At 41.6% G+C, this 13,775-nt stretch overlaps 1 protein-coding gene across 3 annotated transcripts in view; it reads right to left on the bottom strand.

Annotated features, from left to right (window-relative positions):
- The window catches only part of numbl (NUMB like endocytic adaptor protein), a 57,981-nt gene that overhangs the window by 12,189 nt on the left and 32,017 nt on the right, over nt 1-13,775 (bottom strand). For all 3 annotated transcript variants that reach the window (XM_051396628.1, XM_051396626.1, XM_051396627.1), the window contains 2 exons: nt 4,788-4,938; nt 1,541-1,615 (listed from right to left, as the gene is read on the bottom strand). In XM_051396628.1, coding sequence (XP_051252588.1) covers nt 1,541-1,615; nt 4,788-4,913 — 201 coding nt within the window. In that variant the 5' untranslated portion in view covers nt 4,914-4,938. The remainder of the gene's footprint in view (nt 1-1,540; nt 1,616-4,787; nt 4,939-13,775) is intronic.

The following is a 13,775-nucleotide window of genomic DNA, read 5'->3' as shown; positions in this document are numbered from 1 at the left end:
AGTAGAGTAAATAAATTATAGAGGCAAGAGACCAAATAGCACAGTAAATGCATTTCACCAGAGGTGCAACAACAAGCTACTAGCATGTAAAGCCACTTTTACTACTACTCATGGTTATGTAAAGTGATCATTACATCCTTACAGCAGATGAGGTAGTGGTGGGTTAAGAGTGGAGAGGCGGGCAGAGGTAAAAACTGTGCCAGCTGGCACTAAGAATTATTTCTCCAGAGGAGGGCAACAGGCAGAGCTAATAACACACTCAGCATGGGCCCAGCTAAAAATACGCGGGCTAAAAAAGCAACAACTCCATAAGAGTGTGTGTGCATGTGTGTGTGTGTACGTAAGGGAAACAGAAAGAAGGAGCACTGCAGGCAATGGCTTTGAAACCCACAGCGAAGTGACAAGGAGCCTCAATTTTTGCATAATCCCATTGATAGGAAGACAGAGGGAGTGAGAACAGAGGTGAAGAAACTGAGAGTGATGGAGGGAAAAGAGCAGAGAAGGAGAGGAAGGCTAAATGAGGAGGCGGAGCAGGGGAATGAAAAGAAACAGATAACTTTGGTAGGAAGTTTTCAGTGTGAGAAACCGCAAAGAGCACTGCAAGAGAAAGATGCTGATGTAGATGGAGGATGGAAAGAAATAGAGTTGATCCAGCAGGGGAGAATCACAAGAGAAAAGCAAATGAAAGGAAATGGTGGTGAGAGGGAGACAAGAGTGAATGCATGAAACATTTCTCCTGTATGCTTTAAACTGCCTGTGATTCAGTTAACTGTGAGATTTTCTGACAACGTCGTGCTTTTTGTTAGATAAAGTTACATTCTCCCCTAGGGAATCAGGTTTAGGATGAGTGTACACTGAATATACAAAATGTGTAGCTCTGCTTTGATAAGAAAGTCAAGATTAATTCCAGTTGCATCAAAAAAGCTAAAGCCGAGCCTACAGATGTGAAGGTTGTGGAGAAAGTGACACAGACTCCTGCTGTCTTCACTGCTGAGTGTGTGGCTGTCTGACACTGGCCAGTCTGTGTCACTCTGTTCACACGCTCCCTGTCCGAATCCAGCTTCCCAGGGGGGCAAACTGTGTGTGTGTTTGTGTCAGTGTGAGTTTATATTAGCCCAGATCTCATTTTCTGCTCTCTTGGGCGTAGTGGGATCAGACAGATAGAAACACAGACAGACATATGGAATAAGACTGGTGAGGGAGATGAGGGAGATGAAAGTGGTAAAGAAAATAACAAGACTGGAGAGGTAACTGCATACAGTATTGAACGCGTGTGTGTGTGTGTTTTTGTGTGTGTGTATACTCCTTCAGTCGATACTTTGGTGCATGAGCTTTGCGCAACTGGGTCTGTAATGAGCTCCAGTGAAGTGCTTGGGGTTAGTATTTGTAACCACCTCTATACAACAAAGTGAACCTACAGTACTGCAGCAGGGGAGTGTAAGTGTGTGTCTGTGTGTATGTGTGTCTGTGTGTCTGTGTGTCTGTGTGTGTGTGTGTGTGTGTGTGTGTGTGTGTGTGTGTGGGGGGGGGGGATACTTACAACTTTTAGCTTCTTCACTGCCTCCTCGCATACATGCATCCCTCTCGACTCCTCCACCTCAACCAACCCCAGGTACTGCAGAGCAAAGACAGCAGAAACATTAATAGTTGAAACCAAACAGCTGTTGATTGTTGTGAAGTTTTTTCATTTCACTGTGTTTTCATGTTTTAGCAACACTTCACCGCACCCTCATGCTAGTAAAGCAGACTGAGCTGAACTGAAAACTATGTCAAAACAAAAGAAAGAGACAAAGTGACAGAAAAGAAAGAAAGCCTCATTAGTTCCCATCAGTATTTCTGTAAGTGACAGGCAAGTAGCTAATAAGCACCCATACTAGACTTACAGCCACATGCTGCTGCTGATAATAAGGACAGGAGAGAGAGAGAGAAAGTGAGTGAGAGAGGACTGTAATCATTTATAGCCTCACATCCCCTTCTGTTGTCTCTCCAGTGTTCTGCTCTGTGGTGTACGGAGAGGCCACAGGGACACAATTAAAGCTCCCCGTGGCTCTGTTCTAGTCAGAAGCCAAGTGGCGAGGAAAGAGGAAGAGACAAGTTTTAGAGTTTTAAGGAGAGCTCTGAGATTAGGGGAGACTGGTCCCTGAACTAAAATATCTGCTGTAAACAATACATGGACAATAAGTGTTGCTGATTTATGAATGAGATGTTTTTTGTAAAAATAGCCTGTTTTGAGTTTGCAGATCACAAATAGAGCGATGTCATCATTAGATGCACACACACGCAAGGGGGTAGAAAACAAACTAGAATTAATGAGCTTATGAGGAGATCAATGTGAGAAGTTGTTTTTGTGTCTACACAGCATGAAATCTCAAAAGCAAAGGATGGAAAATGTTCAGTATGTTCATCTAGCGATCTGGACACACCTGGATGTTAATAAGTCAGTAAATGGTTTTGCACAGAAACTGATGTTAAGGTAAGACAGCTCACACTGTAACATGTTGCTGGATATGGATGGAAAAGTCAACTGTATAACATCTGTTATACTCATCATTTTTCAAAGAAACATGGCTGTGAACAATACTTATTAGCTCCTGTACTGTTGAACGAAAGTTTGCCTGTATACATGGCAGTTATCTAATATGAGCTTTTGCACATACATCTAGTGTCCAGAGGCAGATCTAGAGGGATGGCATGGGGTGCAGGCACCCCTACAAAAAACCTGGCCCCCTCAGCTGCCACACCAGTTTGGTGTCAAATGCTGTCAGTTTTAACACATTAATTTAGAATTTAAGTCCCATGAAACTTATTTTTAATACTATCTTTAGATATTTCTATTCAATGATTTGATAATGTGCCACAAAAATGTAATGTTTTTTATGTTTTTGAGTTAAAATATCTTAATTTGGTTGCTTTTCCAAACAGATTCTATGTGATTGTTTGTGATTAAATCTGCATATATTTCTGCCACCTTAGTCTCTATGCAGCCTTCTGGCCACCCCATCAATATTTTTCTAGATCCAGTCCTGCTAATTTGATGGTAAACAGCAGGATTTTTATACATGCTAATGTTACTAATATTATATCAATAAAATTACTTCTGTGCTCTTAACCTGTGCAGCAGGAATTTCATATATGTACATTTTTTAAGCTAACATTACTTGTGTGAAGGGGTGCTTTGAGCCTGTGCTGCCAGTTGATGATTCGGGACACACAAAGGTAATTTCTCACTACCTGCAAGAGCTAACTGGGTTAAGTCTGGGTTTTTTGTTATCATTACTATATGTCACATTATTTAGCTAGAGCTGACAAACGTCAAATTCGGCATATGTACTACTTTCCATAGAATGGAGTATGGACAAAAAAATCGAACAGGCAACTCAGCAATGACCTACTGAGGAAAATGTCCTTAGTGTCTTTTTGTTACACACAAACTTTCCAACAGGCCATTTTTCTCCCAAACAAACATTTCTCTCAGAATTGAGCTCAAGAACATGGTTTTCTTTCCTCAGGTACAGTTCAGCAGCTCTCATAGAGGCATAATAGTGCATGACTCGTAGTCAAAATGGAGAGACGGCAGAGACATGAGAAAGAAAGAAAACGTGAGCAGGGAACAAAAAAGCAAGAGGCTGAGAGTTTTTTTTTAGTGCTACCATCCCTCGCTATAAAGCTCCAAACTCCACTTCACTGCCATCTCATCGCAAGCTCTGTGGAGCATTACCATCAGGACCGTTTCCATTAGAATTGTATTTTTCTTTTACTTTCTTCATTCAGTCTGCAGCCTTTCTTTCTTTACACCTCTCTTATCCAGTTCTATATCTCTCTCGCTCTCTCATTTCATATCTCACAATGTCTCTCAGTCCCCACTGTGTGCCCTCATCCCTCAGCCTGTCATTTCCTGTGGTGTCCTTAATCTATAACTCCATGTCATTCCTCCCTCTCTTACCGGCATTGTCTCTCCAGCTCCTCAACATATTACTTAGGCTCTCAGCGATAGGCATACGGTACACACACTGATGCTGGTTATCAGTAAACAGTGCCATCAATAAAGTCCCTTATTTGTACTTATTGCATATGAGGCATTCAGCTGAGAGCTAGGAGTCGTGCTTTAATTGTGACAAGGTTTCTATAAGGATCAAATGTTTTTCAAATCTATTAATATAAAAATATTTTAATTTGTTTGGCAAGATAGCAAAGGCACATGTTTATGTGATACAGTCTATTTTAACGACGAGATGGACATTAAAACACAAAAGCCTGGACATGTGTATGTGTGTCTGTTATAACAGACATGTTTGAGGTGTAAATAGAGTATCTGGCCTTTTCCAGAAGCAGATTCTGTGTTTGCTCTTCTTCTGTGATGTTAAAGGATATAGTGCTAGATAAATGAGGATCCAGTGCACCTGTTATAGTTGAGCGTCCTTATGCACTGACATGAGATTAATGTAATGTGTTTCATTTGTCCTTTTATGTGACCCTCTGATTTATTTATTTGAGGTTCGTGTTACTTTGTATACAGAGTAAACCTCACCTACAGTGGGAGATTACTTGTCAACATACCATACATTCATGACCTTGAGACATTCAGTTTTGTTATATGTACCTTTTCATTAACAGAATATTATTTATTGCTCTTCTTTATACTGACAAATCTTAATGATTTAAAGGCTATGTCAGACATATGTTGTGAGTTTATAGGGAAATAGTTCCTCTGGGGAAGAAACAAATTAAAATATGACTGTTATGTTATACTGGTCAAGACCAGTACTGTACCGGCTTTGGATACTCACCCGAACAGGGAAGTTACATTTGCCCTTTCGTACAGCCTCCTCGTCAGCCTGCCACTGATGCGGTCTGCTGGCCTCTGGCACGTAGGTGGGCTTCTTCCTCCTCAGGCTTTGACGAAGCTTGTTCATCTCCGGGGTCACGTGCTCCCTGGTACTGTGGACATAGAGAGTGATGTTAGTTTAGTTGTGTAGCACAGCCTTGAAGGCCACAGGTTAGCGCGGGAGAAGTTGAAGAAAAGGGTAAAAGATTAGAAACAATGAAAAAACAACAGTGTCATCACAACCAACTGATTCCCGAATTTACCCATTCACAGCATCGGGGGTTCAGTATCTTATAACCACCAACCTTCTGATTAGTGGACGACCCACTTTACCTCTGAGCCACAGCCGCCTCAACAACAATACAAACGGCTGCCATTTACCCCCAACTCAATAGTAAAGCTCATTAAAAGCTAATTAAATGCAACAGTGCCAAGATATATTTTAAAGTCACTTGAGAGCTTTGTGTAGAAACTGTAGTCCTGTGTTTCATACAAGATTATGAGTGAAGTGGGTTGGTTTCATTGATTAGATCAAACTCGTTATGCAGTAATCATCCCTAACAAGGCAGTCAGTACATTAGCGTCATAGACACTTCCTGCCATGGTGCTCCATTGATTCCCTATTCAGAGACAGGCTGTACAAATCATGCAGGTAGAACGTTAACGCTAATAAACACAAAGCATGGGGCATGCTTTCATCTCTCCAAGAAACATCAAGAATACTGATCACCACACACACACACACACACACACACACACACACACACCAATCCTTCTCTGAACACACACAATCCTCTCTGTGCTGCTTAATTAGACCATTCAGCCCGCTGGCCTGTTTAGCGATGCTAATTTCCCAGCATAATGAAACATGACGCCATCAAAACATGACCTGCTTAAAAATGATAATTACTGTTTTCATTCCTCCAGTCAGACCCCCCCCCAGCACAAGTACAATAAAAACATCTCTCCTCGTGTGCGTCCTGAAGACTAAATTAACTGCATCACCAGCTCCCGACGTTTTAAATTTTGACTTTACAATCCCTGTTTTTCTGAACCCACTCCATCCCAACTCTTTCTACCTTTATAAGAGACATAGGGCTAAGATATAAAATAATAACTGTAGAGGGATATAAGAAATGCTTATCTTTGGCCCTCTCTGCTTTCATACCTGTTGGGTTAATCCAAGTCAACTTGTGTTATTTTCTTACCGTCTGGTTGCCCCATGAATGGCCCTCCTGGCTACAGCAGCGTGAGAAAACACACAAATATTACACTGAAGACATGTAAAGTCCATGTTCAAGCAGTGATCTGATCTGTACACTGAAGCGAAGAAATCTCTCTGCTCTGCCACACACAGGTCAGGGTTTACAAATATATACACACACACAGACACATCACTTCTCATAATCACTGCTATGTTACTGGTAATGGGCGCCAAAAGGCTGGCGTGCCGGAAGCATCTGCAATTAGACGTCCTCGTGCGTGTCACACATACACAAATACATACACATACACACATTCAGACGTGCGTGTAATGCAGAGTATTCAAATGCAACAGCTTGAGTGGCTTTACTCATTTCTGGCATGTGAGGTATGCTTCCTCTGCCAAGAGCAGGCACACACACATAAAAACACACACACAAGCCCCTCTGCAGCTCCACACACACACACACACACACACACACACACACACACACACATGTCCAGACTTGTGCCAGTCATTTCTGGGCAAAGTGCCAAATCACTGGCACCTGGCTGGCACCAGGACGCCTGCAGCAGGTGTGAACGTGTGTGTATGTGTATGTGAAGGGGTAGCTGATGCGTAATACCCCACAAGGGAGGTGGAGGGGAGAGTTATGGGGGACAGGGTGGGGGAAAGGAGTTGTTGGTTAGGGAATACAGGATGCCCGGTAACTGCCCTCAGATGGTTTGGGACAGAGGGAGAGGAGGAGGAGTGAGCGAATAGGACTGGCATCTGATGTCAAGCCACAAGGGAAAAACACAGAAATGAAATGATGTGAACTAAGGGTACTGGGACAAGTGAAAACTGACTGGAAGAAGAGGGAGAATGAATAAATGAGGTGAGAAAATGTGTGCAGTAACACACACACAATTATTCTGCTGATCATCCATCAGTCATCCAGTTGTAATAAAATGGAAATGTGTGGCGTTTGGTGGTTTGACAGCAAAAACAGCAGATGTATGAGGACAGAAAGAGACCAACAAACTTTATGTGAACAAAATCAAATTACCTCGATTATATGTATCCACTTTACAGTGCAGACTTTCTATCATCACAAGAGAATAACATATTTATCTGTAGGCTGACACTGAAATCAATATCCAGTCTGATCAAATGTATAATGAAGAAAAGATCAACCTATACATTTTCCATTGTACTATCTTGTGAAGTGAGGTTGAGCACTTAAATGTTTCAGATTAAATCTAGAATTGTAAGTACTCAGGGGAAATGTCAAGAAAAACTTATTACGTTCATTTACTGTAAGATTGTATTTCCAGGATGCCCGTTTCCATTAAGAAGTAAGAGTTATGCTAATTATTTCTTAAGACACACCAGTGAGTCCATTAGCAACTCATATTTTTACTCTTAGTGGCAATGTAAAAGTTTCTAAATATTCTAAAATATGTCTGGATTTTGGAGGAATGCGTGTTACATGCAATGTATCTAGAGTGGGTCTATAGTGTGTAGCCAGAAATGGGTTAGACAGGGTTACTCAGTGTAGGTATTGTATAGCTTAAATGAAGTGTTGGAGCAAGCAGATAGTGGAGGAGTGAAATGAGGAAGAAAAAGAAACGCAGTGAGAAAATAAGTGTTGTGACAAACCCAATTATCCTGATCAGCATCCATTAATCATCCCGGTTAAATAAAAATATACATATGGGGGAACAAGCCAGTCAGCCATAACAAGCTAGCTGACCAGAAGGAGGAAAACTAGATAAGGACAAAAAAGACGGACAGACACAAACCGACAAGAACAGATTTTTTCTCTAACTTTAAAGCTGGTTTAAACTCTAATGGAAAAGCTTTAAGTGGGTAAGCTGAGTAATGTATTGATTAGCAAACATCTGGCAAAATAGTTAAACTGACATGTGAGCAGCGGTTTTTGCTTTAAGACACAGAAACTTTGTGGAATTTTGGGAAATACACTCCTTTTTCTTGCCTGTGAGTTAGATGAGAGTTCCCTGTGAAACTGCAAATTTTTGTTTATACACTTCTTATGCATTTTTTCTTAGTGTTTTTTTAGTGAGAGTAAAGGGCTAGAGCCAGGCTAGCTGTTTCCCCCTGTTTCTAGTCTTTATGCTAAGCTAAGCTAACCTACTGCTGGCTGTAACTTCGTTGTAGCATTCAGTCAATAAAATAGTAAGCCAGGACTTTCCTTTTTGCAGTTCATAGACTAACAAAAGAGGTAAATTGAAATTAATCAGACAGAAGACAAAATAATATATTAGCTTCATATTTACTAGACAGACTCGAGAGTGGTTTCAATCTTCTCATCTAACTCCCAAACTGTCAAAGTATTTCTTGAAAGAATAAAGAAATGTACTCCAAAATATATGCAGATGTTGATGTGGAGAATTCCTGTGGAAAGTGTTTCTTTCATTTGCACAGACAGACTGACGACATAAAGTCCATGTATATCGCGGCGGGAGGTCAGTAGAATCTAAACTAATCCAGACTGCAGTGGAAACACAAGTGAAAACAAGGAGATAGTCCTCCTCTTTTTGAGCAGCACAGTGTGAAATGAACAGAAATCTGGTAGTAAACACTCTTTGATGGAGAGAAACATCAGGGTGGAGACATTACCCAGCATGCAACATGTAAAGGCCTAGCATAGCTGTGACCTCACCCCGCACAACAAGAACCATCTGCATGAGGGGAAAAAAAGACAACGAGACAGACAGAGGGGGTGGGCTGGCAGGCAGGCGAGGATGGAAAACATCAAAATAAATCTATAAATCAATGGCACAAATGAAGTCCCGCTCTCGTCATAAACCCACGCAAAACTCTTCAGCACTTCAGAGTAGACTACACAAACAAGAGGCCTGCTGCCAAAAACACATAGTTGTTCCCCATCCAGCGTTTGAGTTAGCAGCCATCTGGAATGTATTGTTGCGGAGGACATGGCAGGAGAGACGACTTACGGTCATATTATGTTATGTCGCAGACATTCAAGTTTGTTCACCCGAGCTGACCTCCTTTCATCGCTGCTTCCTTCCCTGGTTCCTCCCTATTCTCCTTCTTCACTGGTGTTTATGCATTGCTCTGTTCTTGTCCAAAAGATGCAACAACGGATGCAAGAAGTGGACCTGGGGCTGAGCGTCTACAACTCTGGTGATGTGAATGCGAGGAAATGGGTTTAACAGGGATGAATTTAGCTAGAAGAGTTCGCCTACGCGCACAGACTAATAAAATGTGGGGGAAAAATGTGAACATTTTGCTCCAGCTTGTTAAGTTGGTATTTTAACTGTTAGTAGGTTGGAACAATTGCCATTAACAATGTGGGTGTGTGGTTATATTGGTAACAGTGGTTTATTAGGTTGTATTTAAAGTGTTACAAAGTTAATATTGTCACTCCGTATTCATACGTGTGTGTGTGTCACCTCTCTATTCCCTCCACAAACAGTAATCTCTGTTAAGACTGCATGAACTCATGTGTGTCCAGCTGTGCTTCGTGCTTGCCAGATGTGAGTTTGATTGATATCTTTGGCTCTCTCCCTCTCTTTGACACATACATGTACGCGCATACACACAGTGTTCCTCCCTGATCCAGATGTTCTGTGTTCAACAGCGACTCACAGATTCTGGCAAAACGGGACACACTCCTCCCTCACACTTCTTCTCAAGCAGATGCTTGCAAAACACACCTCGTACGAGGAGGGAGATGGAGGAGGAGGAGGAGGAGGAGGAGGAGGGAGTGATGTTGCACACACACACACACACACACACACACACACACACACACGCAATGAGTCATTGCCACCTCGAATTACCGTAAGCCATATGTCTGTGAAGCTCTGGAGAGACGAGGAGGGGACAACAAGAGGTGGAGCAAGTGTCCAAGTGTGTGTGTGTGTGTGTGTGTGTGTGTGTGTGTGTGTGTGTGTGTGGCAGCAGGGGATTGTCTTGGCTTAGTCATCACTGAGCTGACCACTTTACATGGACACGATGTACCTCTCTCTGTTTCCTTCTCTCTGTTCAGTTGTGACTTATTGCTGTGCAGCTGAGAAGCTGCTGTGTTTTGCCAAAGCATCCAGTGCGACTGAAAGTAAATTTAAAGTCATAGAGGAAGAAAAAGCATCAAAGGTCAGTATTACTACAGCTACATACAAAGTGACAGAAACCCTGCATACTGTACACAATCCATATGCTCTATTTATTGTTCATTTAAACCATTTTATACAGCCCTCTAACAGAAACACACAAACCCAGCAAATTATTTCTCTATATTTTTGTTCCAGACATTGACATTTAGTTAAAATATTAAAGACATTTGCTGTTGTTTGTGTCTCTGTGACTCACACTGCTGACACTTCACTAACTGTGGCCATTAAAACTGAATTTGTGATGCCTATTTTCTCCACACGATGATCAGATCAAAGTTCTTTTTTCTTGCAGTTTTAGTTTTAGTCTGCCCCATCAGTGCCACAATGCCTGAAAATGTAAGACCCTTATATTAGATGCCTCAACCGAGCCCACAGTCCACCATCAAAAGTAAAACCGCTCGACAGAAACCAGAGAAACAATCACACATGAGACCTGACACTACCACTTTCTTATAAAGCACCATTTATAAAAGTTTTAGAGGTAATGATTTCTCAGTAGTTAAGTGGCTGAAGGGTTAAGACGCTGACCGTGAATCACAGCATGCCTGGTTTGTGACTGGCCAGAGACCTTTGTTGTATGTTGTTCCTTATTCTCCTCTAATGTTGTCGTTCCACTGTTGATGACCAATAAAGGCCAAATAAAAATGCCCCCCGCCCCAAAAAAAGGACGAACCTTTGGGATGCCAGGTTGGGAAAAATCACTTGGAGTAGTTGGACTGTTTGACCACTTAACTAACCAAGAGGACCAAAATTAATTTATTAACATCAACTGTAGACTTGATGGTGTGGTACAAAGTGAAAAATCCTTGAGCTGTTATGATTCACCATTAGGCATAACAGCATCTTTCAACTTCATTAATGTCTTATATATATAATAGCTTACTAAAGTTCACTGAAGTCATTAGTGAGTCATGTGTCACGTGTGCTGTTTCTCGAGTTTCTGTCGAGCAGTTTCACTTTTGATGGTGGATTTGTTTTTTTGTTTTTTTATTGCCTTTAATCGACAGTGACAGCTGAAGAGTGACGGGAAAGAGGGGAGAGAGAGGGGAGCAAAGGGCTACAGGTCGGACTCAAACCCGTGGCTGCTGCAGCAAGGTACCCTTGGTACATGGGGTGCCAGCTCCACCAGGTGAGCTATCAGAGCGCACCAGGATGTACAGAATTACTGTCTGTGATGTTCACTGTATATCTTTTTCTGTTATTTTTTCTTCACATTTTCAGCTAACCTCTGTGATGGATTATCTTACATACTCCATCACTTTTAGCCACATTGCAGATAAAACAGCATGTGCACTCAATTAAACACACGCAAAGATTCTCCTTCATTCATTCATTTACGACAAGCTTAAATGTCACTTCAGTGGTGACTTATCTCTAGGCTAATGTGAGACAATAAACAGTAATGTAGTTAATAGAATTAAATCAAAAACACATTAGACATGGGCACATTATGCTGACACACACACAAACACACAAACACACACACAAAAACTGACCTAGTTTCTGGGCCCTGCAGACTTCAACTGACACTAAATGACCCGGATAGGGACACTGACTCTTACTATCATCAAAAACTCTCTTTTTTTTCTCTCTCTCTCTCTGTCTCTCTCTCTCTGTGTGTGCAAGTGGCAGGTGGTTCATGTTTGTGTGTGATTAAAAAATAAAGAAGTGTGACGTAGCGGAGATAAACCAGGGCAGTCGTGTTTAGACTGAAGCCTGACCCAGGACAGGATGGCCTTATTTATTGCAGCGCTTTAGGAGGCTGTGTAGGCGTGTGTATGAATGTGTGTGTGTGTGTGTGTGTGTGTGTGTGGCTATGAGAGAGTGACAGACAGAGACAGAGAGCTGCTGTAAGGTCAGTGTTCCTTCCTGGAGGAAAACAGTCCGTAGGCTTTGTATTGGACAGACTGTACTACAGCGCAACCACTGCCACATACATATAATTCTCATATAACACACATGAACAATTCAGTGTGCAATGAGAACGATACCCTTGAGTAGCAGACTTGACTTACTTGAGACTTGAGACTTGCTAAAGACTTGGCCTGACGTGATTTGAAAGCAAAACCATTTCCAAGTCTTGTGTTTTTACCCCCTAAAATCCCAGAACAATAAAAAAGAATAAATAAATAAGGCAGTCTTAAGGAACCCTTGTAGCACTGAATATTCAATTATTAACTAAATAATTATTTAGCAATATAAAAATACTTTTGACTCAAAGATATGAAAGACCAAAACTCAAGTCTGAAACTTGGTTTGATCCGACCCCCGAAATGCTTAAAAACAGCTCTGGCATTCACAGAGGTTGCAGGATGTTTAGCCTAGCTTAGCACAAGATCTTGTTAGTTGCTTATTAGGGCCAGAACTACCTGAGTTCTGTCAACAGGTGCCTTCCAACAACTTCATATCTCTTCTTCTCACACATTGTATTTAGTATATTAAACAGAATTAAAATACAAATTGAAACATTTTGTTTCAATGAGCGGTTGGCTAACTATTTAGCAGCTATTTAACAGCAGCTGCAGGGGTACGCAGCACCTCATATATCACGTCCTCGTAAAGTTGATGGCTCTGATAAAAAGTTAAGAAGATACAACAGTCATTATATGGTGGATTTTCCTCTTGCAAGCTAGCAGTTTCCCCATGCTGGAAGTTGCTAGTGTGCTAAGCTAAAACCGTCCCTGAATAGTCTCTCTACTGAACACACAAAGATTGAATTGATATCAATGCTCTGATCTGACTCATAGTAAGACAGAAAACAATTCCCCACATTTAAGTTTGGTCATATTCTGAAACTTATTTAAATAAATCCTACAAAGAACAAAGAGTCTTGCTACAAATAACACCGAACACACCGGATTAAAATGCTGCTGATCATCAGACAGCCAGACGTCCAAGTCAGACTGGTTACGGAACAGACTGGCAGTAAGCTGACATTTTCCACATCAATATCACAGCTGGAACAAAAAAACAATCCCAGAAATCATTCAATCACTACATTAATGAATAATTTCCACATAAACAGAGGAAACACTGCATCTGAAATAAAAACAACAATGTACAGTCTGTACTTGCTGCCTCATCTGAGCCCATATGAAACATAAACCCATGGGTGCATCAGTGAGTATCAAAGCCTCTCTAGAAAGAGCACACACAGATCAGTGAAGAGCTGCTGTATACGGTACAGTGTCTAAGTGGCTTATGGCGCATACTTTTCTGTAAGTGAACAAACACAGCTGTGTTACATCAGTAATTGTCCTTCTGTCAAGATTATAGTTGTGTGTGTGTGTGTGTGTGTGTGTGTGTGTGTGTGTGTGTGTGTGTGTGCGCGTGCACACACTGATGTACAGTGACAGCTGAAGCAGAGCCATGTGTTTAACCATCCGCCTGGCACCCACTGTGACTATTGTCTCTGTCATTCTCTCTCTCTCTCCTTCTCACACACACACACACACACACACACACACACACACACACACACACACCGACACACACACACATACACAAACACACACACACACACACACGCCTCAGTTTGCTCCATAAACCAAGTCTAGTCTATAAAAAAAGGGGTCGGTGGGTTCGTGTATCTCTCATTGGAATT

This window comes from Dicentrarchus labrax, unplaced genomic scaffold (genome assembly GCF_905237075.1).
Source record: "Dicentrarchus labrax unplaced genomic scaffold, dlabrax2021, whole genome shotgun sequence".
Taxonomy (NCBI): domain Eukaryota; kingdom Metazoa; phylum Chordata; class Actinopteri; family Moronidae; genus Dicentrarchus; species Dicentrarchus labrax.
The sequence above is the reverse complement of the archived record's forward strand: the minus strand, read 5'-3'. Positions and strand labels throughout refer to the sequence as shown.